This window comes from Drosophila sechellia, chromosome 2L (genome assembly GCF_004382195.2).
Source record: "Drosophila sechellia strain sech25 chromosome 2L, ASM438219v1, whole genome shotgun sequence".
NCBI lineage: Eukaryota > Metazoa > Arthropoda > Insecta > Diptera > Drosophilidae > Drosophila > Drosophila sechellia.
Window position 1 is genome coordinate 12,030,319 of NC_045949.1, and position 27,733 is coordinate 12,058,051.

General features: G+C 39.9%; 1 protein-coding gene and 1 long non-coding RNA gene across 9 annotated transcripts in view; one reads left to right on the forward strand and one right to left on the reverse strand.

Moving 5' to 3' along the window:
* LOC6617729 (CUGBP Elav-like family member 2) overlaps positions 1-27,142 on the forward strand; it is a 105,244-nt gene extending 78,102 nt beyond the window's left edge. For 3 of the 8 annotated variants that reach the window (XM_032714065.1, XM_032714060.1, XM_032714063.1), the window contains 7 exons: positions 12,789-12,970; positions 13,035-13,332; positions 13,440-13,646; positions 14,583-14,618; positions 14,828-14,839; positions 18,586-18,735; positions 24,840-26,364. In XM_032714065.1, the coding sequence (XP_032569956.1) occupies positions 12,789-12,970; positions 13,035-13,332; positions 13,440-13,646; positions 14,583-14,618; positions 14,828-14,839; positions 18,586-18,735; positions 24,840-25,108 (1,154 nt within the window). In that variant the 3' untranslated portion in view covers positions 25,109-26,364. Of the gene's footprint in view, positions 1-2,043; positions 2,062-12,182; positions 12,202-12,788; positions 12,971-13,034; positions 13,333-13,439; positions 13,647-14,582; positions 14,619-14,827; positions 14,840-18,585; positions 18,736-24,839; positions 26,365-26,557; positions 26,645-26,702 lie in introns of those variants that run through there. The other 5 variants (XM_032714062.1, XM_032714064.1, XR_004361205.1 and 2 more) reach the window with 4 other exon arrangements.
* On the reverse strand, positions 1,568-2,273 carry LOC116800221. Its single transcript, XR_004361206.1, has 2 exons — positions 2,213-2,273; positions 1,568-1,846 (listed from the first exon to the last, which is right to left on the reverse strand). It is a non-coding gene; the product is annotated as an uncharacterized LOC116800221 (long non-coding RNA).
* Positions 27,143-27,733: the final 591 nt, after the last annotated feature.

Sequence of the window (27,733 nt, forward strand, 5' to 3'; positions counted from 1 at the left end):
GAAAAGGGGGAAGGTGTGAAAAGCTGCAACGTGGTAATCAGAGCAATTTACATGCAAGCAAACTTCAAACAGACAACGAGGAAAAGCGGAAAATACAAAAATAAGGAGCAGCGAGTCTAAAGACAATGTCAAGTTTTGAAGGATTATGGGGAAAATGGATAAGAGAAGGGCAGCTACTAGGGTGATATTACATTTTCAAGTTACTCACAATTTTCACTTGTGTAGCTTGCGCCAAGATTTTATTTCATCTTTAAAAAGGATAGATATAGGATCCTTATAAAGATTATTCTTAATCTGGATCAATAGCGGAGTCGAATGAAGGATTCTATTTCAGTATAATCCAGTTTTATAATAACTTTGCAAAAATAATACAAATCTTAAATCTTAAAATACCATAAAGTTGCAAGCTAGTTACTGGATGTAAACATCTTCACGTTAATTCCGTAAATTTTTGGATCTGCAGACGATTGCATTTGCCAACTGCAGTGGAAAAAGCAAAGAATGAAATGACGTTGGGCGCTGTTGTTGTCGTGAAAATGCGGTGGGGGAACATATGAATTTTTGCCCACTGCATATGAAATCGATATGCAAATGTTGTGCGAGGTTTTCCCCGGCGTCAACAACAGCTACAGCAAAAAAAAAAAAAAGAAAATATGAAAAATAAGGAAAAAGACAGCAACGTTGGCGGCTCCTTCTTTCTGCTATGATGATGATGATGATGCACGTATTGTTTGCTTGTAAACATGATAAAAATTCAAATTAGCCATAATATATGGCAAGTCAAGGGGAGAGTACACACACATATGAGTCTTCATTTTGTGGCGCTGAAATGCAAAATGTGCCAAGAAATTACCGCACAAACTTTTACCATGGCTGTACGAAGGAACCCTGAACAAATTACGTATTGTATTTGCATTTCTCGTACACAAATCAATGAGTCAACTAGAAGGTGAAAGTTGAAGTTGTGAACACCTCATGTGTAGTTGATGTCTATTAGCTAAATTAGCTTTTATAAACAAAATGTGATTTATTATTTTAAATGGTTTAGTTTAAAACATTGCATTTATATGAGTGATCTAATTAGTTTTACATAAATAAGATTGACTTACAGAACACTAAACTTTCTTTTGTGCGCAATGCGTTTATGCCTCTCAAAGGTTCTCAAAGCCAACTTTTTGTGAGCGACAAAAGGTGTTAATTAACTCATTAGCATCAGGTGCTACAAGTACGCGAATGAGCAAAGAATATACACACACATTCATCAAAGGCTGAGGAGAACAAAAAAGTAAACTAAGCTAGACCAACATTAAAAGTCGCTTAAAATCGCTCAACTCGGAGTCAACAATTTCACAAGGCAGCCAAAGTTGCTAATCAACTTTTTGCAGTCGAGAACAACCATCTTTGTATGAGATGAAATTAGATCTAATATGCGATGAGATTATAGAGTCTAGATCTCGAGCGCAGGTTAGTTGCATTTCCAACGTCAATCAGTTCGAATCGAGTGGACGAGACGAATCGGCGAGCAATCAACTTGATTTATTTTCCCCCCATCGCGTACGTGCTAAAATTCCAATTTTCGCGAGTTTATTTTGCCTTTTTTTTAATTGAGCCTATTGTTTGGTATTTAAATTCGATGCGAATCCCTTTTCATCCGCCCCGTTCGCCTCAGTCAGTCCTGTTTGATTCGCTTTCATTAATGGACGTTGCATGTGTGACGTTGCTTAATTAGTTGCCATCGCCATCGTCTGGTTCTGATGACTTTTCCTTTTTCCTCGGCCCCTGATTGATGTCAATTTATTTTTAGTGGATCGAGTTTTGCCAATACGTCGGCCAGAGGGTAGTCGGGCTAAAAAAATTTAAAAAAAAAGTAAATAGAGAGTGCGCCTTTGCACAAAGGAATTTATTTAAATCACAGCGAAACTTATCGGTGATGGACAGGCTGTGAAAGTGAAGTAACAAAGAACGACGGAAAACAAACAAAAAATATTTACATAAAACCGGGTGTCTCTCCAAAAGCTTACAAATAAATTGGATTTTCACGGAAAATCAAGATTAATGAAAGTAAGTTCATAATGGAAAATTGTACATTTAGTTAGTTTAGTAAATATTCATTACTAACTAAGGATTGTAATTTTACATCATTAAGATTTGATATTTTACAAATGTATAATTTACATCAAATGTACATTAAATGTATTGGTAAAAAACTTACATCAAATGTATTGGTGTAAATATCACCCTTTTTGCAAACAGTCCATCAACCTTTTCATGCATTTCGCAAATGTCGCATGCCTGAAATAAATCGATTCGAATTGAAATGATCCAAAATAAAATCGAGCAAGCGAGAATTCATTGTCTTCGAACAATTGCTAGTATCACTTTGCAAAACTATATTTAGGATCGATTTAAGGAAGGCGTCTATAAAATCAGACGCCGAATTGCCAAACGATTTAATTGCGATCACGGAGGAGAACTCTCGATGCCAGCAATTGACTGAAAGAAAAGACTGAAATCACACGCTAAAAGTGCGAAATCTTCAAGAGAAACTCACTGAATAATTTTTGTTTACTGTTTTATGGCAAATCGAGTCGGAAAATATTGAACTAAAACCATTTGTGTATTCATATATCTGATTGTTACACGTTGAACGTATAATAAAAAAACTATCGATCTAAAAAAAGGAATCCAAAATCAAAGTACAATAAATAATACGTTAATTGTGCGTGGCTAAAAAGAAAAGTAAACAGTAAACACCCAAAAAAAAGAGTTGCGTGTTCTTCGAAATATTGATAATAAAATTCTTAAATAATAAATAATCAACGTCTGGGAAGAAGTGTTAACTTGCTGATAATTGAGTTGAATATTCGTGTTTAATATTTATTATATTTGCTTATTGAATTTTCCACTTCACTCGCCTGTTCGAGACTCACGATTCTTGTTCTGTTTTTAACGCTCTCTGCTCTCTCTATCTCTCTCTTGCTATTTTTCTCTGTCTGTGTGTGTGCGTATCTGTGTTCGTGTGCGTGTCGAGTATCTGTGTGTGAGCCTGAGTGTAAGTGTGAAATATTTTCAAGAATTCTCTCTTCTCCGCTCGCCAACGTCGTCGTCATCTCATCATCATCTGACATGATAAATAATTCAACTGCAATCGGTTTCGTAAATAGCCAAAAAGGAGCCAACGGCTGCGGATGCGGATGCGGCGACAAGTGCGGATGCGAGTGCGGATCCTGTGAGGAAAATATAGCAAAAACAACAGCGCGAATATCTGAGCCATCTGAGCCAACAGCATCGGAGAATGTTGCCTTCATTGGCGGCGGCAGTGGCAACAGTCAATTATCCTCAGTAATTGAGAATTTATCCCATAACAGCGACGTTGCAGCCGCATTGTCCTTTAACCCAGGAGCGTCGTCATCATCATTATCATTATCACCAGAAGCAGCAGCAGCATCTACCTTAACATTATTTGCTGGTGGAGCAACAGCAGCAGGATCCACCTCGGCAACAACGTACCGCTCCACGCATAAATCCTATCCGCCAATAAATTCAGCATATTGGCTGCCACCGTCGCATCCATCACCGTATGCGGTGCCAGGTAGGAGTCGCAGATTCCTCTCAGATTCCACTCGGTGTTCCTTCCCCCATTTTCCCAGTTTCCACGACCCTCCATTTTAACGCTGCAGAAAAATTCGAATTTTATCTAGTGATGAAATCGTGATACTATCGTAGTTACTAAAGATTGTATTAACACGTAAACTTATTAAAGTTGATGAAATGGGAGAGGTATATTGAGTGGGGGAATTTAATATACTTATATATGCAATAAAAGGAGTGGTATTCTGTGCACACTTAATAGATGCTATCATAATTACTTATACATAAATGCAGTTTCCCATATATAATAAAACAAATTATGGAATCAACAACACTACACAACTTTCCTACTCCTAATTTAAGTAGTGCTTGTATACTACATAACTTTTCTACTACTAATTTGAGTAGTGCTCGAATACTTTGTTTATTCACCATTGCCATCTCTGGCCGTCCAGGTCAGTTATCGCTCACTCGGCCGTCCTGCTCGACCTGTCGACCTTTCCGCCACCCACTCATCCGCCCTGCGGGGCCCACTCTCTTATTGATGGTCTGTTGATGTTGAGTGTTATCTACCTTGTCGCAGGAGTTGCCAGGAGTCGTCAGCCGACCAAATTGCCTTACATTCACATTACGATGTACATATATAGCCCTCACCGTTGGCGTGTCTCCCTCTTGGCTGCCTTTTAAAATTGGGTAATTAAGGCAATTTATTGGACCACGCGCGCGTCTCGTCCTTGTTGTCATTCGTCGGTGGGTTGAGATTCAGGCAGGATTCGGACATCAAATTGCCAAGACATCGTCATTAAGCAAATTGCCCATGACCCAATTGGTCTTTTAATTGTTGCCAAAATAAATTCGGAATGTGAGCGGATTGCAAATATCTTTTCTGCAGTTGTAGTTAGAAATTAAGACATCCTGCTGAATCCTTTAATCTTTGAAGCCAATTGGCTGGATATTTTCATCAGCAACCACCCGCTTAATTTTTCAACCTTTCCGCACACAATTTCCGCTCTTCATTTTATTATCTGTTAATGCCAAACCACAAGCGAGACAAAAAAAAGAACAACATCTGGTAAACATGTTTAAAACCTTACATATTCTTTTTTTTCATTATTTGGGTCTTTATCACCTGGATGTGTCCGAGCCAGCTGGGCCACGCCCCTTTTGCTGCGCCCACGCAGTCATCAGTCGGCCACAAGTTTACACTTGACTTCGACATTATTAACGCTCAGAAACTTTCTCTCTGTATATTTAACAATAATTTCTCCCTGACATACACGTGTTGCCGGCCTGACACTTTTTTCCGCTTAATACACTTCACCAAGCCGTCCGTGGCAGAAGGACACAACAATAAAGGACATTGTCCCCGCGTCTCTCTCGATATGGGAAAAGTAAAAATTTATATTTTACACTTTATTTTCAATGAGTGTGTGAGGTAAAATTTCAGTTAAGTGTGTGAAATTTAATGTGGGTAATGTGCAGTAAACCTACAGGAATGATTAAATGCTTTAAATATTCTGTGAGAGAGATAGTATGAAAATATATATACTAAAGTATGAACATCTTAACTCCCAATTCCAGTGTTTCCACTTTAATTATTCCACAAAATTCGTATAAAATTAAATCACGTCGCTATACTGTACATCAATGTGTTAACCCATCCTTTCAAAGGACTCTTAGCCCTTGACTTGCACACTTGTTACTCCATAAATCACTGCTGGCCAAATTGCCATGCAAATTTTAACTGCTCTTTAATTTTCTGCTAAATTAAACGTTAAATAAACTGCCGGAGAGCAGCACCCATGTCCACCACGTGAACGTGACTGGGTCACAAAGCGGCGGCGCAGAAGGGTATAGAAGTTTAACAAAAAATATTTTTTTAAAAAGCAATTTTCTCGCACACAAAGGGAGTGAGAGTAGTAGTAGTAGTAGTAGTAGAACGGCAGAAATTTATAACCTTTAATTGCTTTGACCCAAAAATGTGCAGCAGCCAGTAGGGCGCTACGATTCGGGTCCTGGTTCGGGGTGGGTGGTCCTGTGATCCTGGCCACAAACGCCAAATAGCCTATGGGCGGTATGTGGGCATGGCCCAGACTACTGGACCCGCATAAAATTATTTTTTTATTCCGTCACCCTTTTGTTGTTGCAGCCTAATGCATTTTCACATTCAGAGAGCAGCAACGTGTGCCATTTACCCACATAGATGCAACTTTCTACCCGCAGACGCATCTTGCACTAAGAAAAAGAAATGAGCCATTAGCAACTTTCATAAATTTTGCTTTCAACTAAAGTACTTCAACTAAAGTACTTACTAAAGTACTTAATATTGCCTAAACGAGATGATATAAGATTAGGAATAAGTAAATTTCTACTTAAAATTGGTTGTAATTTCCTGCAGCTAAATACTTCTGATTTGGGGCCTGTATTTTATTCGAGTGTAAAGTAACTGGTATGATTTGGCCTGGCCTCCATTTAGAGTCTGATGGCGAAACCATGGCATTCCCTAATCTAAGAGCCAGTCGGGTTTCAGTTACCATACCATAGTTGCGCGCAAACACCCTGCCCTGCTCCATTTTGGCCAGACTCTAGTTGCCGTTTTATGCAAATGAATTGGTTTTTGGGGAAATTCTTTACACTTTGTTTTGGGCCAAACGGGATGGCGGAAAAGGATTTTGGTGAAGACGGAGCACTGGAGTCCACTACTGGGTGGTGCATCTCCAGGGGCAGGGTATTCGCACACAAGATGCAAATGCATTCCCAGAGCTTCTTTGGCTGCTTGGGCCGACAGTTGTTGGTTGGAGTGACAGTCTGACGCACTGACTGAATGATTGCAGAACCAACCAACTAAGGGAATGACCGACTATCTGGCTGACTGACTGACTGACTGTCCAACTGAGTGACGCATGGCAGCATACTAAGCCTTGTTGGTTAATGGGCAACTGGAATTTGGCTTAGAAATATTGCGTTACTCACAATTCCTTAAATAACTATAAACTGACATAGGGCTCAAGATTTTGCGAGAAATCCGTTGTTTACGTCGGAAATGTAGCTCGAAGCAGTAATATTTTAAATTTTAGAAGATTAGAAAGAATAAAAGGGTTTTTGGCCACCAATTCAATTGACTGGCGCTTATCTCGTTCAACGTCGGCAATGTCCTTATTTATTTTTAGGCCCGTACAAAGTATTTGCATATTTTCCATATAATATTGATAAAAATGGATACGAAAGCGAACCCTTCTTCACATTTTTATGCATATATGTTATTATCATAATCAAACTGGAACTACTTACTTTCACTTTTCCTCCCTGTGCTCCTTGTGCACACATCCTTTTTCGAAAAGCATAATAAAAAGGAAGTGTAACCCAAAAAATTGAGGCAGAGCCATAAAATACAATAAAGGAAGTTGAAAGTTCTTCGACACAGAAACCCATTATCACAGTTACACACACTCGCACACTCATTGTTCAAATCAAAAGTTTTGACCCCACATACACCCCCATAATGGACATCCATTCATATTTTCCCCTTCTACCCATAACACATTTACGTGTGTGTGTGTGTGCATGTGTGCGTGCGTCCTTCGTGTCCTTTGCTTGACCCTCAAAATGTGTAAAAATGCAAATAATTTCCAAAGCAATAGCCATCGTCCTCGCTCCCACTTTCTTGCCTTATTGTTATGCTCTTGATTATGTTGCTGTGCGAGGCAGGATATATGGGTGGATATGTGTGTGCTCGTGTATGCTGGAAAAACATGTCCTTTTTATTGCCTCGACATGAAAATTTATGTTTCCCTGGTAGTAGTTCCAGTTCCTTTGGCCTCTGTGTTCTCCCTTTTTTCTGTGGCTCATTTTATTGGCCGGCTGTTATTTCTGTTGTTGCAATGACATTTTTGTGGCTTTCATGTCATATCGATTTATTAACCTGTACGAACTATTGTCCATCGTTGTTGTTACCGAATTGATAAATGAGCCAAGTTTCTGGAAATCGTTTTCGTCTTCGCCTCCATTTTATTATTGAGGGGTGTTGAAATTTATTTCATTCGTGTCCTGCCCGCCAGCCTCATAATGGAAATTTATACGCTAAAGTTCCATTTTTGGTGCAATTATCTTTGATATATATGCATAATCCTTGTTAGTCCTTCGCCACTTCAGCGTTGCCGCAACTCCACTTGATATTCAATATTTTCTTGTGGCAAGAAAAACGAAGGGAAAAATAGATTAAGCACAAAGCAACACAATTTCAATGCAATTAAAATGTAAATTTCGTTTATGCATTCTCAAAATATATGCAGGAAATAAAAGTTGTATTCTCGAGGAAGAAAAGGAAGAGGGGAAAAGGATTCCCAGGAATAAGAGGGACAAAATATATGCAGGGAACCGATTGTGTCTAAAAGTGGAAAAGGACTTAAACAAAGTCCTTTGATCGTTTCGAGGTGGTTGAAAAGCAGTTTATAAAATCAATCCAAGTAATTAATAAAAAACAAGTTGAGTGCATCGACTATTACATACCCCTTACTTAGCTCAAAAAAAGTGAGATGCAGATATGAACTACATATCTATCTTACTTATCGAATAAAAGGATATAAAAGGCATAATATACATGAAAATTAATGTTCTTGATATAAAAAAGAACATATTTCCAGAACACCCTGCCTTTGGCGAACATTTTGCCCTCCGTTGAACTGCCGACTGCTGGCGATTAAAATTTAAATTTTATACATCCAGCGAAGAATTTGCCATAATTTTGTCGGCAGCTCTGCTCCAAATTAAATTTAATAATGCATTGCATTTATGTTGGCATTGGCGGAGAGAATTTCATTAGGCAGGTGGAAAAGTGAAATATATACGTGCAGAGCTCTAAAGCCATAAGAATCCAGAAAAGCATTCTCAGCGTTCCAAAAGTGAAAGTTATGAACAGTCGTAGTTTAAAAATTGCTTTAATGATTTAAATTTATATGTATTTAATATAATTTATACAGAACATTTTTAATACAAACGTTTTTAAAGCTCAATATAAATGTGACCTAATTCAAAGTAATGTGACCTTATTAAATTTTGATTCGATTTCGAATTTAATTTAACATTTTAGAACCTTTCCTGAAAAGTTCCGTGTTTCTTGCAAAATCTTACACATTACATTTTGGTTTTATATTTCTAAATTGTTTTTCAATTTTCAAGCATGTGGTTTTTGAACCTGTCATTGTGTGCGTGTGTGCGTAACTATGTTCTGGGCATATGTATTTGTGCATTTCGATGCCAGTGTGCGACTATTGCCGCAGCGCTTGATTAGATTTTGCCACTCTCACTCCCCCCCTCTCACTAAGCACCCCCCTTTTTCACAGTGTGCGTATAACCACAGCCACAACAACTACAACAACAACTTGTAGGGGAAAAACAACAACGCGAGTTCAGCATGGAGAGTTACATTATTTTTGCGAAAATTTGTTAAATATGCCAAACACGCAGCGATGCATGCAAAGTGGCAAAAGCAGCCAGGTGAGGAGTGCAAGAGCGGGGGTGCGGTGGTGGTGGTGGTAAGTGGGCAGTTGGGGGTGGCAATGGGAGGCAGGTGGGTGGCCTCCATCCAAGCAAGGCAAGTCCATCCAGCCGTGGCATTGCGTACGCGTTTGCTCATATTTGTGACATAAATAAGCTAAGCCAAGTGTGTTGGCCAACAAGGGGGGGAGGGGAGCGGTGAGTGGTGATGAAGGGGGCTTACATGGGCGGTTTTGGATGGAGGGGGTGGTTTGAATGAAGGATGCACGGATACCACATACGTTCACACACACACGCGCAAACTCACTCACACTCTCGGCTGAAATGGCGGCAAATATGACCCGTTTTTTTGAGCGTTGCTGCCATTTTTGGATATGCACTATATTGCGGGTATGATGAACCAAGTGATGGGTTTGTAACCTAAAGGGATGCTCTTAAAAGTTCGATAATACAAACGATTTATCAGAATGCTTAGTAAATAACACTGTATTTGTTTAAAGGATTCGATTAATTAGGATTATTTGAGTAGCTATTCATTGACTAATGATTAGTATTGATTTGTTGACTTCGTTATCTTGAACAAAGAGTTTCCTGCTGAAACAATTTATACTCCAATTTAATTAGTCGGTATTTTTTCAGTCGTTTCATATCAAATACCGCGCATAACCCACTCATTACATGCAGAATCCAAAGAAAAAGTGGGCGCGAATAAAGAGTGGAAGAGGTAGCGTTCAGTGCGTCGATGTCATGGCTCGTTCGCCCAGCATTTGGTTTCGGTTTTGAGTTCGAGGTTCTGGCTTCTGGGTTCTGGGTTCCCAGACTCTCTGGTTTTGAGTTTGGCTTTGGGTTGGGGTTGGAGGTTCGAGTGGTCGCTCGGTTAAGTTGAGTTGCATGCAGAAATGGCCATCGCAGGAGCAAGGAAAATAAAGTCCTGCCTGAATGTGTGTGTGTGTGTGTGTGAATGTAGGTTGCAGAAGTGGCCGCACTTTAGCCGCTTCCCTGAGCGCCACCGCCGCCCCTGCTTTTCTGCTTTATGTTTTCAAATTAAAGTCGAAAGCGTGGCAACACTTAATGTGCGCCACTAGAAGCAGATTAGTTGCATTACCCCGAAGCCGGCTCACTGACTCGTCCATTTTCCAGCCACCCGGCATTAAGCCGCCGCCTCCTCCCCCACTTTGGCCGGGTTAAGAGGAGTGGGGCGGAATAACTGCGACGAGCAGCGAGCGAGCCTGGTCCAACATATTAATAATTTAAAACTAAAGCAATTTCGCTGGCAGGACTTAAAGGTAAAGTTTTACCGACGCCTTGGTGGCGGAATTTAACTTTAAATTGAATGCCGCTTAAGATTTGCGAGGGTTTACAGCTGGGCACTATGATAATGGGATAACTGAGCCTCTTTATCTCGAAGCATTTAAACCATAAATGTATAGTCAGTTTAATATTGGAACCCATTGAAGAAGATTTCTCTGAGTTTCTTGCCAGTGACACTTGAACATTCCTTCCAAAGCATTTATTATAATCTAAACTTAAACACATTTTCTTATTACTCTTCCTTGAGTTTGAGTCCCTCGATGGCAATGGAAAACGCTTACAATTTGCAGCTGATCGAAACTAATGAGGTCACCGCCACGCCAAGTTTGTTTACTTTTTCGGGAAGAGGGACTTGAATTACGAAATTGGATAGTGGGTGTTTTGGATGGTAGTAGTGGGGGTATTGGCATTCCGCCACCGCAAGCATCGAATTCAATGAATTTTAAAATTCCTTTTTCCCACTGGATGCGCTGCTGCTGACTGCGCGCAATTTCTGCTAGGATTATGATAATATAGCTCAAGTGCAGTTAGTCGATGTCGCTGCTGCTGCTGCTGCTGCAGTTGCACTTGCAGTTTGCGATAATCATAATAATAATGGTGCAAGTGCTCCTCCGCCCCATCTCCATCATTATAGTGTGTGTGTGTGGGTTTTTGCATTTGATAACGCTTGGGGAATATGATGATAATGATGATGATGATGCAGCATCAGCAGCCGGAATGGCAATTGAATTGGGAGCGATAGAGAGAGAGAGAGAGAGAGAGAGAGGGGGAGGCAGTTGGTGGATGACGCTCCATCGAGTGGAAGGATAGACCCGCATTGCAGCACGATGATGCCTCGAAATGTGGCAAGTACCGAGTGGCAAGTGGCAGACCGCAATGGGGAAAAACCGAGGCATTAGAATACCCAGCCATTAAGCTGAATTTCAACACTTCTTGCGCTTACTCGCGACTATAAAAGTTGCCATAATAATAATACGTTTCGAATAATAATAAGTTTAAATACCCGCCCGTCAGCACGGCAGCAAAGTCAATGACCAGAATGGCTACTTAAAATCAATTTCCACCCCATAAGCAGCTTAATTATAATTTTAATTGATTTCCAAAAACAGATTTTCAAGTGGGCGGCAAATGGGCGCTGAACATTTTTGTGTGCCGGCAAATTGCAGGCCATAAAACATAATTTCCATTGACTAAAAATTTTCCGTTTATTGAAGCGATAATATAATAATTTATAACAATGCTAACGTTATTCGATTTTTCGGATGACGATATCCAAAAATTCCTGCCAGCGAAAACTAATTGGGCTCTATTGAAATGAAATGGGAAATAAATAAGCAAGGGCTAATTTTGTCACTAAATATTCTAAATTAAGTATATATTAAATATATATATATTTATATAAATAAATCTTTAATGTGAAAAGCAGCTGACAGTAAATCACGCTAATTGAAAGAGTTCAGGGTTCAAACTTTTCATTTATTTCGCTCGAGTCATACAAATTTAATCCGCTCGCAGTAATCGCCTGCACTTTAAATGCATTTAAGCCAATTGATTTGCAATTTGGTTTAGTTAAAAGATAGAGAGTCCAGCCAACCGAACCGAAACGATGCGATCCGCCCGCACAAACAACCACATCACATGGCATCCCGCTTTTCCCATTTGGAAAAACATTCTCAGCCAATTGCACAATTGATAACAATTAATTTGTGCAGTGCGCATTTTGCGTGTTTGTGCAAATAAATTAGTTGCACATTGGCTGCCACCTCGGTCGCCTCGCCGCCAAACTTGGAGCCCTTTTCCATGGAAAGTGCAAATATTTGGCGAAATGTTAAATGCCTGCCAATTAGTTATCGAGTCCAGAGCCCAGTTCAGCAGGCAGCAGCAGCCAGTGTTTTAATTTATGTAAAATTAATTGAGCATTGCCAAATACTGGAATTAACTAAGCCTGGCTGAGCACACGCAGGCAGGCAGACTCTCCACAAAAAGCGACCACCCCCTCCTATTCGCTCTATTCCGAACCAGTCCACAACAATCCAGTTTAGACCTGGCCCTAACCCACTTGAGTGTGGTGGCACTTTTCAATGCCAAAACAGAGAGCTCCCAGCCAAGGCAATCTCAACTATTAGCTATAGGGTTACACTCGACAATGCGGTTGAGCTGGGGCTTCCGCCAGCTTTTCACGCAGCGATTAACTTACCAAGGCCAAGGTCTTAGGCTCTGCTTAGATTAATTTAATATAAATCTTACATTTAATAGATGAAAGTAACTAAGAAGTTCTTAGAATATTGATATTGTGTGAATATTGATAGATGATGTTGTTACTAGGTTCTTATTTCTCTCCCCAATTCATGAATATTCGATAGTAACTGATGGCAATCATTTACTTTCAGAACGCAAACTCTTTGTGGGTATGCTAAACAAGAAGCTGAACGAGAACGACGTTCGCAAGCTATTTGAAGTCCACGGAGCCATCGAGGAGTGCACCGTCCTTCGGGACCAGAACGGACAGAGCAAGGGTTGTGCCTTCGTCACATTCGCCACCAAGCACGCTGCCATTTCGGCCATCAAAGTGGTGAGTAGCGAATACTCGTATCTTGTAGATAAATGTGTGTAATATATCGCAATCGCATTCTCAGACCCTGAGCCAGAACAAGATCATGGAGGGCTGCACATCGCCGCTGGTCGTCAAGTTCGCCGATACGCAAAAGGAGAAGGAGCAGAAAAAGATCCAGCAAATTCAGGCCAACCTCTGGAATCTGGCCAGCAACATTAACATACCGCTGGGCCAAACGGCCACCAGCGTGACCACGCCCATCCTGCCCAATCCGCCGCAGCAGCCTTCGCCGGTTCTCGGCGCAGATGCCATCACCCCGGCCTCCATCCAACTGCTGCAGCAGCTGCAGGCGGTGGGACTGCAGCACCAGTTGTTGCAAGGTGAGCATGAACTATCAATAGCAATTGCTTAGCCATTTTCATTCAATCTGAATGAATGGTAGCAAGCTCTGATGTCTAATGGATTTTAATTTATTGTTCCCTTGCAGCCCTCACAGGACTGGGAGCCCAGCAGAGCAGCTCGGCGACGGACACCAGCGCTGTGGCGGCCGCAGGACTTTTGACCCCGATGACCGTCCAGAATCTAGCGGCCATTGCGGCCATGACGCAGCCGAGTCTCTCGAATGCCGCCGCGGCAGCCGCCGCTGCCACATCGCCAGGAAGCGCCCAACTGACCAACACGGCTGCACTGCTCTGTGAGTTACTCCTCCACATCCTTTAAAACAGCTATTTAAGCAGCCGGGATAGTTAGGGGCAAAAGCACTTGAATCGAGCGCCTCCATGGTTAATAATTCATCAGGGCTTACCGCATCCCATAATCCCCCGGTCTTATCTCGGTCATCAGTTGCCTCGGCTAATTATCTAATTTTTTTCTCATTTCCGTATTGAAGTTTTCCTTGTGCGTCACAGGGTTTTGCCACTTCTCTATTTTCGTGTTAGCCTGTTGCTGGCTTTTCTTTCCGGCACACTTTCCCTTTTCCGCAACGCTACTTAGTGTTTCTTTTATCGATTTCTAATTATCTCGACGTTGTTCTGGTTATTGCCTTTAATGAGTGTCGATTGCTTATTGGATTATAATAAGTTATTTTCGGATAAATGTATATTTGGACAAATGCGAGAAGTGTAATAGAGAGATTACAAACGCATAATTTGTTTGTTATGAGTGGGTAATATATAGCCGAAATAAGTCGATCGATAAACTCATCAATATTCATTTGGTCTCCTAATTTAATTCATCATTAATGAGGTGAACTTTCTACTCGAAATTGCTTTTCTATTTTTGGTTTCTTTGCCAACAAATGTGTCATCATGTGACATTCAAAGTGCCCAATTAGCCTAATTTACTAAGGGAACTACTCATCCTTCTTCCAATGCCCATGCTCTTCTGTTTATCCAACGAAATCCAATTACAATCAGGGCTTCACTGTCAAGCTTCACTGCCGAAGAAATCGACTTAAAATAGCCAAATAGGAATTTTTCTTTTCGTAAAGGGATAGATTGACGTCTTCGGCATGTCCATCCTAATTAGCTTAGAGGATTTTTCGTTCATTTTTGCTAACAAAAATGTATTCTCTTTGATCTACTTGTACATTGCTTATTCCGTCCTATAAATTAATATGGATTTAATGCAGGCCTCTTGGGTAAAAAGGCTGCAGCCAAAAAATCAGGTGAGAATGCTCTTGAATTTATCAACATTTTCAAAGCTTTCATACTTTTTATTTCGATTGTTTATGTTGCTTTAAATTGTCAACAAAATTTTAATTCTATCGAAATCCGCTTACAATCCATACAATTTTGGTCTGACAAAAATGTATTTATTCCCTATTCTCTTTTTTAACATTTGCTAATCGCTTAAATAATTGTTGATAAAACGCAGCTAAAAAGACAGGTGAGAATTATATAAAAATATATTTGCACAGTTTATTAGTGTGGTTCTTTCATTTAATTTTGTATCAATTGCATTTGCAAAAGAACTTATCAGTTTATTAAAACAATCTCTTTTTAATCTCTTAAAAAGTTCAAAGTTTTTCCCCATTTTCTTAAATTTCTTATCACTTGCCGAGTGATGTGGCTTTCGTTTTCATTGCGTCATAAAAAATGTGTGTGTTATTAAGTTTGATAGTTAAAGTCAACGAACCATTCGACGTAACATTCACGTGCACCGTAACGCGCTTGCTTAACGTCGCCTGCTTTACGTCACCAGTCCGTTGAGACTTGATGGACGTATCTGCGGAGGGGGCGGACTTTATCTGGAATACAGGAGAAGACCCTACAACGTACAAAATTACAAGTTACACTCTCTTGCGAAATTAACAACACGGAACTTATTGCAGCAAAAGCCTCTGGAGAGGGGGTAGGGGATTGGAGTTAAGGGGGTCGAGGAGGTGCTGGGAAAAGGGTAAAGGGGTGAGGATAGAGGGGCATAAAGGACGAACCAGGCAGTTGCTGCTGCACTGCACTCCTTCTTGGCCTCATTGACTTTTCCGCTTTGGGGGAATTGCAATGTTTTCTGCTCACTTCACGGTTTTCATTTCTCACTTCTCAACTTCCGAATTTCAGTTGCAACTTTGGATGTATATAAAAACCGCTATTGGGAATTAAAAAATTAAGGTCAACAAAGATTTTCTGGGCAATAAAAGATTAATTTAACCAAATAATTTCAAAAATAAGAGATAAGAAATATTTTGTTAAGGATGCTCTATTATTTTAACAAAATAGTAACCTCACATAAGAACCCAAAGAAAATTCCACTTAAATGTGGCAACGAAGTAAAACCAAATGAAAGACAAACAAAAAATTGTCCAACAAAATTAAACGTTAAGTTTTCGGAGCAGAGAAGCAGAGGAAATGTCATTGCCTATCTGTGGGCATCGTTGACCGCATTTTCCGCCATTTCCACACTTACTTCTTAAATATTTTCTTAGCAAGTTCATTCCGAGAGGATCTTAGTTGGCAAGTAGGCGAACAAAAACCGTGGCCAAATACGAAGAAAAATCTGCGGCTGACTTAACCAGAAAAATGCCAAAAATTAAGCGGATTTCCAGTGACTCCGCTCTCCTCGCCTTTCGTCCTTCTTTGCTCAGAGCTTATCTTGTGGGGATTTTCGTGAGTTTTGGCCCTTGTGCACTTGTGCGTGCTCATCGTGTGCCACTTGAACGATTTCCGGGCACTTCATTTAATGAAATATTAAAAATTCTTTGCCCCGGCAGCGGATGGAGTCCGACGATTCATTCGGACTCGAAGGAGATGTCCTCCGTCTGTTACATCCTTCCCCTGCGAATGAAAAAGAAATTCAGCTCAAAGTGCAGCTGACAGTGAGGAGAGCAGGGATGCGCCTATCTTTTTTCATACCCTGTTATTTGAGATACATTTTACCTTTTGAACTTCTTTTGACGCCTATGTATAAAATTATATTTGGATCAACCCCTTATATATGAACTTAATACATATGTGTTTTAAGGGGCTTCCATTTAATACAGAAGATCCATTAAGTCGAAACCCTCTTCATACATCTCTTACAGAGAACCCAAACTTTCCGGCTTGGTTTTTATTTTCTTTGCTGAGCGGATACAGTAACTAAACTACAAAATCGCTTTCCCAAGTTGCCACGAGTAACAAACTTTCTGTTGCGTACAGCTTCTGCCTGCCACAAATAAAAAGTACAAACAAATTGAGCTCTCGGCTTTGTTTGTTGATGCAACACCAACGCATATTGGTTATCGAAAATTTAGTGGAATAAAAAACTAATTGTTTTGAGATATCGGAAAATATCGGATTGATTTGAAAAAAATAGACATAGATTACCAAATGATGAGATTATTTATAACTACCTAATTTAGACGACTAGGTGTTTTGCCCTTTTGTGTGGGATAAATTTCAAAAGCTGAGAGTAATTAGGAAAATCAGCAATAGTGCCTTTTTGGATTTTTCTCCCCTCGACCTTTGCTTGATTTTCCACAAGCACCGCTCACTAAAGCTTAAGAGCATCCAATTCAAAAAGTTTTTCGGAGCTCACTCCTTTGACCTCTCTGCCAAGTTGAGTAACTACAAAAAATACGAAAAAGAGGAAAAGCCAAGCCAACAGCAACAACCGAAAATCTTAATCAAAGTTTGGTTCAAGTGCAGTAAACTATGTAGTTTATACTACCAACCTCTGGTCCTTCAAACTGATTTAGGGTTTCAACACGTCCTGAGCTCCACTGCCATCGTGGTCTTTTCCTTTTTTCGTAGCCCCGCTCTCCATTACGTTTGTTTATACAATTTTTTGCACTTTTTTTGCACTTGAAAATCAACAGGAACTATAACAATAACAGTGCGAACAAAAAGTCTTGTGCCTGCAAGTGGCAAATAAGATGAAGAAGAAGTAGGAACTGGAAATTGTACAATTTCGTACTTGAAGTCGGCGAACAAATTTCCAACTGCGAACTCTAAAAACTTACTTGCAAATACAAAACAGACAACATCCGGGGCTGAAAATAGTTTTAGGCAATGTTTTCGACTTCTTATTCCATTCACTCGGCATTGTTTTTTTGTTGGCATTGTTTGTTGTTTCTAGCCGACCAGGCCGGACCACTCATGTGGATTATTATTGGCCAACTTAGTTAGCCAGGCTCCTTGATGAGCAGTGTGTGCAGTATGTCCAGCATACATATATGTACATATATATTCCACTATTCACTGACTGGCTGACTTTTCGTGCCTTTCTTTGTGAAAAGTTTGAACAACAATTAAAACAATTTCCGGTTCAAATTTGTGCGCAAAACTTTTCGCCTAATCGCTATGGCAAATTGTCTGTCTTGTATTTAAATCAGTAAAGTTTTCAGCTTGATTGATTTAAAATGAAATATACAATTCTCGCAATAAATATTGCAATATTTATTAGTTTCATTTTTTTTTTAATATATTTGTTCATTACTATTTTTCTAGGATATTGAGCGCATTGCTAGCGTTTTTCAAATGCACTAAGTTGGCAAAATTCATTAATAACGGCGATCACGGGCGGTGACCCCAAAAGGGGTGTTAAAAATAGCAAGGGGGGTGGGGAGGTGGTGTTCATGACCGGATTGCAAACCACAAAATTGCATTGCATGACGGCCAATGGCGAAACACGCAAAACAACTAAATAACAAACAACAGGCGTCAAATTACACAAAACCCGAAACCAGAACACAACCAACAAATTAATTTCAGATTGGCCATTGCGGATGTCATCTGCCTGAGTGTGTGTGTGTAAGTGTGTTTTGTATAGGTGTGTGTATGTTGTGTGTGTGCTTTGTAAAATAATCAAATGTCACCCCGCGTGGCAGGGTACAAAATTCGATGATTAATTACGTCTGACGAAACGAAACAAACTAAATAATAATTATACAGTGAAATTGGATATGATTCTGCCAAATAACAGAGGTGGCCAAATTCAATTTTAGAAATATTCTGCAGTGGCTAAAAGGTCCTTTCAGATTTTAATAAATAAAATGAATTATTAAAATATGTTATATTCTTTAATTTATTTCTTTAATTTATTATAGCAAGCTTACTTTGTTCAAGACACTCTTATGATTTCGTTATGTAATTTTGAAACTTTGCTCTTTTCCTACGCCAACGAACTAAATTGTAATTCCCTCTCTCATTATATAGGGTCCGATCCGAATCCAATGGCATCGGCATATATGTCAACAGCCGCCGGTCTGCCGCAATTCGGGAGCGCCAGTGCATTGTCCACTTCGCCGCTGGCCAGCGTTGCCCTCAGCGCCGCAGCCGCCGCCGCAGCGGGAAAGCAGATTGAAGGTGAGTGCCCCATGAAAATACACACTGAGAGAAATATATGTAACTGATAGATAGATATGGCAATATTTATCAAAAGGGTGATCGTTTACTAAACATATTCATATACTTATTTTCATTTAATAGCTTGAAATTTGTAATCAAAAAACCTCTTTAAATCTAATGAAGAATCCTATGTGCGTAAGGTCTAATTTTAATTTCCGGTCTACATTTGTAATTTCGTAGGTAATTAGAGTGTTTTGCGGGGCTGGAAAAAGGGTGGGGAACTGGCACGCACACGCTAGAAATAGAAATGTCTAACTGCCTGACATTTTGATAAATGTAGTAAAATGGCCGAATGAATGCCGCTGCGGTTGCCACTCCAATATCAAATCGTTTGCACTTTATCTTGCGCGCTGTTCGTTTTTTACACTTTAAATACTCTAACCAGATAATGTGCGGCATGAACGACTAAAGTAAACCATCAAATTCAAATACCTATATTATTAGACTAAGTATCTATAACCTTTTACAGCTCACACAACTAATTTCTTGCATTAGTAAAGATACAAATGCAAACTAGGGTATATCCCTTGCCCATTCTCGTATTTCCAATTGTATTTGTTGCTGCTGCTGCTGATGCAACATCACATGCATTAAACCCGCTCATTGCTGTCAGCGTCACTCGCTCGTGATGCGGTTATTTTAGCATCCTTTTTGCATCCTTTTTTGCTGGTTTCTGTTCGTTCGTTGCCCCCGCATTATGTCCACCCACATCCTGCCCCACCGATCCCGCTGCCTTCATTTCGAATCCCACTTGTCATGGACATTTTGTGGATGTCTGTCTAATCTACTTAGTTTTAGTTGTGCCATTGTTTCCATCGCTTTTGCTGCGCTGGAGGCGAGCAGCCTTATTTTTCATATGAAAAGTCATATATCAAATGCTATGCAGTTGGATAAAATGTGCAATTCGGGATGAGATAGGTTCCGAACGTTAGTTGGGCCTTTTTCACATAGCCGCCGCAGAGAAGCGGATTTTCGAGCTTGAGCTGCCACAAATCAAAATCCCCAACATCTTAACCAGCTCACAAGCACTTCAATCTCCTTGCCACGCCCACACGGATGTACGGATGCAGGACGCCCCCTTAATCCGCAATCGAATGTCTTCTGCTGACACAAATCCTTCAATGCCATAAGCCAATGCCTGGGAGAGATGTAGCAAAAATCAATAAGATCAATCATCTTGTATGCTCCTCCTGCTCCTCATCTGCTCCCCATCATCCCATCTCGCACTTGCTAAGTTGAATTTATGAGGAGCGTTTTGGTGGGGCTTAAATTTTTATCAGCTCCCGACACAGTGTAAATATTACACACACTTGACACACAATTCCATTAGTCAGACGTCGCTGTCGATATCGGGAAATATATGTGCGCATATATGGCAACTGAGCATTTCCCTTTTTCCCGCCCACTATATGGTGTGTGTGTGTGTGTGGGGTGGGAAGGGGTGTACTTTGGCACACATAACATTAAAGTTGCAGCAGGGAGATATTCGAAATGTTGGCCAAAATGCAACGGAAAATGTTTTGGCATTGCACTTTTTGCTATATTTCCGGTTACATAAGCAAACATCATTTGAGTGCATGGGTGTGATGAACGTGCACTGCAACGAATTTGGAAGCAATAATAATAAATGTATCAACTTTACTTATTATTTTTCAAAAATTTTATGAAATAAATTAACAACAATTCCATTTGTATTTGTCTACATTTGTCGGCTATTTCAATTTATGTTTAATATATTGCTAACTTTCTGATATTTTTCACTCTGCACGTTCCTCCATATAGTGAGATATATTTTTGCAGTCGAGTGACTCGCTCGCCCTTCGTCGCCCCAACTTCATCTTCGTATCCTGTGACTCTTCACTTTTGCTTGCCTCGTCCTTTTGTGCGACTCCTTGTTTGCTCTGCTGACTCATGACGTCGCCGAAAATTCCCTGCTGACCAACTGCAACAACAACTGTCCTGGGTAGGGGGAGTAACAAGTCCTGGAACAGCGAGGATTGTGCGGTCCTGTCTGTGGAAGCACAACAAATTGCTCCTGCTAGCCGAAATGCGAAATGTGAGCTGCCATGTTTCGCCTCGCTTGGTTGGATTGTGAAAAACTATCATAGATGACTTGGACCTGCTTAAATGGAAGTCGAAGTAATGGACGGAAAGCCGGGGATTAAGCTCTATATAATTATTGGGTGGGATAAGGGAGATTATAGACGGAAAGTGGTTAATGGGTAATTGACTCTGATTTGGCAGTATTTAAAATGGGAGCTTGCTTTAGCATGCTAAAAATGTGGATAAAAATGTCAAATAGGTTCAGAGTTTTAGAAGAATTTGAAATTTGATAGCAGCTTAATTAGAACTTTACTACACATACCATTTAAATACAATATTTCAATTGTTAAAATACGAAAATGATCGATCTGTGCTGGGCGGTAAAATGTGTTTGAGCAAACTGTAAAAATGTCGGATTTGTGCAATCCATGTGGCACAAAAAGGCAGGAAAAACTGCAGCAAGAATGTCTAGGGCAGATAAATTCCCAACATGCGAAATTTATCAAATGACGACAGCTCCACAATACATAGAGGAAGAGAGGCGGAGGATGGGGGCGTGGCATCTAAAGCGGTGGATAAGGATGGTCTCGGGAGCAGGAAACAACTTATAAGCATGTAGACAGGACCAGACGACAGGCACAAAATTAAGCAGGAAACACAGGCAGGAGCAGCAGAATGAAATAAATAAATATGAAAATATGAGAAATATGTTGTAAAAAATATATACAAAAAAATCATAAGCGGCACTGCGCTGCTGCCCTTTAAGGCGGCTAAGGCACCAAGTGGAGAAGAAGGAGAACTCTGGCCGAGAAGGGGACAAATATGACAGTGACAGACGATGGGAATACTCCGCCTCCGACTTCTTCGCATGGGTGACCCTAAGGCGGCAGCGGTCGCCTCTTCTTCCGGCTGCATCCGGATCCGGATTAAAGTCATGTGCATAAGCCGGAAGTTGGAATATAAAATAACCAAATGTTGTATGTGCGCAGAAAGTGGGCGGAGTGGGCGGTTCAGGGAGCAAAGGGCACCACAGATTTGCGATTTTTGCGCTGGCAGGTCGGCGGTATTGTTATAAAGAGTTTGTGCCGGCAAGTGAGTAGTTGTTACGGTTACGAGAAAACAACGCAATTATATAAAAACAATCAAAATCTATACATAACTACTTAGTTGCAAGGAAAAACATGTTAATATTAGACCATAGCTCATAAAGAATATTGTATTAAAGTATAAAAGTTGATATATTCAGTTTACACCAACCTATAATCATAGTATTGGTACATAAGTATTATTGCCGGCGCAATTTCTCGCAGTGCAGCTTTATGCACAAGTCGCATTAAAATCAATAAAGATACTCAGATATATGTGCAGGCAGATCTGGAACTGTAGCTTATGTGCCATAGATTCCATTTGGCTTCCTTCCGCCTCGCTCGTGCCCTTGAGAGGAATAGGAAAATAAAGAAAGACTTTCCCCAGCTCACTGCTCGCTGAGCGCGACAGCCAGGAAAATCGCAAAAAATGCTGCTGCGAACTGCGAAAGGGAGAGGGAATGTGAATGTGCATCTGCAACTAACAACTCCCTTCAACTCCTCCAACTCCCGCCCAGAATGCGAGTGCATCAATGGCGAAAAGGGCAGGCGACATTGCCAAGGCGGATGGCGCATCTTTGCTCGGCGGAAGAGGAAAATGCAATATAGGAAATCGTTTTTCGCACACTGAAAAATTCCAACCGAAAAAAAGGGGGGGAAAAGCTTGTGATTTAAGAAAAAACAAAACAGGAAGTTTATTTGTATGTGGGGGGCGGGAATCCTTTGCGGATTCCAAGAAGTTACACATTTCTGGTTACCAAAATGTGTGGAAAACATTTTGCAGTTGACAGCTAACTGAATTTATAGAAAGTTGAGTCGAACCAACCCAGACTGCACATGGATTTAGTTTTGAATATAAATTTGGTGTTCAAGGAAATGCGTTGCTGAATAAATAGGTTAAAGCATAGAAGTTAGTATCCATAAGCCTTAAAATTCTGCTACCTCAGAGATACAAAGTTCAAACAAAAAATGTCTTCTACTTATTAGTACGTTTTTTCCACCCACTTGAAATTGAACTAGAACATAATCGAGTGCCATTCAAAATTGTTGCCTTAATTTGTTGCCTTGAGAACAACTCCTGGCTGCTCTCCACATTTGTCCTTTCATCTAATTATATGCCGTGTCGGGCCACACGTGTCGCTTGTTAGTCGCGTAATTCAATAGCTTGAAGCATTTTTAATTGGACTTTTTGCTCCCCGTTCGGCAACGGCACCCCAGCCCCACCCCCCTGGCCAGAGCCTAAATTAATTGATGGGTGTGCAAATTACAAAGCAACAAGTGTGCATCACGAGCCCCGAGTCAATTAATATTAAAGTCCTGGCAACGTCAACGGCTTGTGACCGAAGGAGATGCCTCCGGAGGAGCAGCAGCAGCAGCAGCAGCAGCAGCTTTCTTCGCCATTCAATTTGGCTTCATTTTGTAATCGCATCAGCGTCGGCAATCTGTCAGCAGTCAGTTTACCTTGAGGTGGCGTGTCACTGGGCGGAGTGGACTCGAGCGGAGTGTGGAGTGGGCGGATTGAGGACGAACCCAGTGGGATTGCGCAGGCCTACGGTGGCCAACTCATACATCAAGGTGATCAATAGCACTGCTGCCGGCGAACGATGATGGAGTGAGAGTTATGGTTGTGAGGCAGTAAGTTGGATCCCTCTTCTCATTGAATGTCCTACTACAAACCTATTTGGTTTCAGTGAGTGTGAATCTCTGCGTTCGGGGGGACACATCAAAGAGTGTAACCATTTGCTTTAATGATTAATAGGTCTTTATGGGGGAAAATTAATATCCGTATGAGTTTGCGGAACATCATTCCCATTGGTTTAAGATCATATTTGTTGTAAGTTCCTTGAAACTACTGATGTCGTGTGTTTACAAATGAATACTCTGTAGCTAGTTTGACATTAAATTTCGAAATTAACTAAAAGCTGTCATCTTGCATTTTAAAATCCCTACTGCAAACATTGTTTGTCCCTTTCTCCTGTTTTGTGTTTCATCCTGATAAAATTGAAAGACCGCAAAATGCCGGCTGCCATTCGAAGCGTTTTGCTGTCATTAAAAAGCATCTCGAAAGTGAAAACGCGACTGCTGACGCTGCGTTCACTTCTCTCTTTCCACCACACACCTTCCCTCTCCGTCTATCCGTTCGCGCCGTCTCTTTCTACCACGAGCTTTCGGATTTTGGATGCTGGTGGGTTGTATTACTGCTGACTGCTCATTGCCAGTGACGTTGACAGTAATTTGCACGAAAAGTGCAACCGCAGCACGAGGCGCGAGCCATGTTAATGTGCGTGTGACAGGGACAGGGATATGACAGTGCGACAGAGCGACAGAGACGGAGTGTTGATGATGATGCCGGGATGGCGATGATAATGATGGCGAAAGATAATGATGACGATGTCAGCAGTTGCAAAAGCACGTGCTCCTAAACAGAGTGTCACACCCACACGTACAGCAGATAGTTGAGTGGCGCAACAGAGATGGCGAGACAAGTGCGAAAGAGACAGATCGGGCGCGTAGGTGGCTGGGCGCATCATATCCGCTTCCGTTTTGGCAATCAGCTGGCACTGGCCCATTTTGCCCCTTTTCCTTATCTCCGCCACTTTGTCCGCTCAACTTTCCGTTGCTATTCCGCGGTCTGGTGGCTGGAAATTCAGCGGCTGTGAGGAAAACTCGAGCGTAAATTGGTGCCTCTGGGATATTAATTGCTAGCACCTGAAAGGTGAGGCGGTTACATTGTTGTATACAAGTGGCAGCAGAAACAACGGAACACAATTTTAAAGAGCAAACTGAGAAATATGGATACATTACCATATACTTTCTTGTAAAGAATATATAATAACTAAATAAATGAAATTAATTAAATTAATATATTACCTAATAAAATATTGTGTTTTTTCTCAAAATTAACATTGTGTTTTTCGTTTTATACCATTTCAGGACCCGAGGGCTGTAACCTTTTCATCTACCATCTGCCGCAGGAGTTCACCGATACGGATCTGGCCTCCACGTTCCTGCCCTTCGGCAATGTGATCTCGGCCAAGGTGTTCATCGACAAACAGACGAGCCTGTCGAAGTGCTTCGGCTTCGTCTCCTTCGACAATCCAGACTCGGCCCAGGTGGCCATAAAGGCGATGAACGGCTTCCAGGTGGGCACCAAGCGTCTCAAGGTGCAGCTGAAGAAGCCCAAGGACTCGAAGCCCTACTAGAGGCCACCATCGGCGGCAAGGTTAACCGGACACATCGAGTAGAGGAACACTGAGATTTGTGAAATATGGAGTAGTCAATGAATGAAGAGTTGCCCGTGTAGAGCGCGTTGCAAGATTAAACGATGATGCAAATGCCAACGTTGTACGTATCATACAAAAACCAAAAACAAGAGCAGAAAAAGACATGAAATCTGTGCCAAAAAAAAAAGACAGAATCACTTATGATTTAGCACGTTAATTGTTGAATTAGAAAAAAAAACGAAAAACAAATACCTAAAAACAAAATCAAAAAGAAACGAATAACACAACACTTAGACCGTAGTTTAGTTAACTTTCTGTTGAAGTTCCCTTCGAACCCAATCTTTTACGACTCGTTTTCCTAATTTTAAACTGTCGTACGAGTTGGTTGAACCATTGCCTTTTATTAAATATTTTGTATACATCCTCATGACTCACAAACGAAAGCAAAAAATAAAAAACAAACAAAAAAATAATAATTACAAAGATCTGTTCGAGTGTTAGGCTTAAGTTTTTGATATAACTAATAATTTAATACATACTCTTTCTCTGTTTGATTTGTTCATCTCTCATGTTGCAAGTCACAATGAAGTTCTTTATTATAAATATATACCCACATGATATATATTCTAGTTATAGTTACAAGTTACTCGTTTTGTTCACTGGATTATCTCTTTTTATATACCTACACTTATGCTGACTCGCATAATTAGTTTTTAGTTATCTGATTTGTTACACCCCCAAACTAACTCACATATTTTATTTGTAATGAGAAAATGAAAATGTTTTTGTTAACCACATTATAAGTAATACTTCTTTAGATTTATAATTAGTTGAACATACAAATTCACATACGCTTCTCAGTGTTATTTATGCGATTTGTAAAGGAAACGAACTATGCCTAAAAAAAAAAACAAACCAAATGAAATCGAAAAAAGGAAAACTTGTTATTAATGGAGTTTATTATTTTATTTTTTAATTTCTATTATTTGCTACATCATCCAAATTTTCACAAATCTGGTATTATATTATAACATATGATTCATTTCATTGTAAATTTTCCTGTTTTAGTTGAAGGTTAATTGGCTTTTTGTCGTTGCACATCTTGAAGTAGATAAGTGCCTTTTGTAGCATACTTTGTTTATGTAAAAATCATGCACATATGTAAACACTCATACACCACAGCATACATATCTAAATAAAGTTCTGTTCTCTGTTTCAAATGCACAAAAACTTGATTTAAACAGTGTGCTTAATTTTATTTGTTATTTTGGTTATTAATAAGAGAAAGGTAATTATTTGTGATTTATGCTACTACATTAGATAATTTTCATTTTATTCTTTGCAGACATTACTCGCTTTATTCACACAACCCTGTTACTAACTATATTTAATGAAGACTAATTTATAAATTTCCCTTATATTCCTTAGATGGTAATGTTCTTTGCAAAGTTTCGCCATTTATTTCATTTTTGGAAATGCAATGTCAAGTGGTAGCTGCAAGCCGCCAGTTGAAAGGTAAGTTATCAATTATATAATGGTCTGGATATATAAATCTAATTTCATATCATTTCAGTTTTATGCAAATCGTTTTTACAAGACGCATTGGTCCCTGAAATATGTAAATAATATCCGCTTGAGTCTCGAGAATCCTACTAAAGATTGCCTATTCCACTGCTGTCGCATACAAATTTCCAAGAACTGTAAATTTGAATTCCAAAAAAAATTTGGAAAATCTGTAAAAAAAAACCTAATATGCAATCATGTTGTATGATAGCCATGAAAGCCATTTTTTAAGCTTGTAAAGCATACTAATTTTAACAAAGTAAATTTATAAAAATTCTAAATAATATTTACGTTTCAGTTTGTGGTCTCGAATTCAATAAATTAGTTTTGAAGCTAAACAAAAGCATTGACAAATCAGATGGGTAGCATTTTTCTTTTCCGTTTGTAACTGAGTTTCCAAATTGATCGTTAGTCTTTGTTTCAAGTAGAGTCTAAGCTGTGTGCATTTTATACAAACTATCTGGATGTGGCTTTAAATTAAACATAATTTCAACGCAGAAATTAGCATTCACCTTAGCAGTAAGCTTGACAACATGAAGTGTTCTGTGTGTAATTAAATGTGTAATTAATAACTAGCAAGTAAGTGTACTTTTTTAGAGAAACAAAGCAAGGCTGTGTGTTCTGACTAGAATTTAAGCGAATTTCACTTTTGGACAAATGAAATTAGAATGCAATTTGAAATAAATGCAGAGTGGACATAAAAGTTTCGAATTAGATATTATTTGCCGAGGCTACATTAAGGCAGTAAACAGCGAGAACGTAATTCTAGTGATAAAACGCAGTTAGTTAAGCGAATGGATTATATGTATTTATTGAGTCTTCAGTGTATATTGCTACACAACACTCAACCCCACACAATCACACACATCAGCATCCGAACAGAATAAGTAAATCAATAAAAGGTGTCATGATTTTTATTAAAAAAAAAAGGAGAGCGCATTTTTACTGGCCCAAACTTACACAAACTGACGCTGGATAATTTATCAAAAAAAATGTCTTGAGCCAAAAAACTTTGCGAGGAAAAACTTTCGGGCAGCGCAA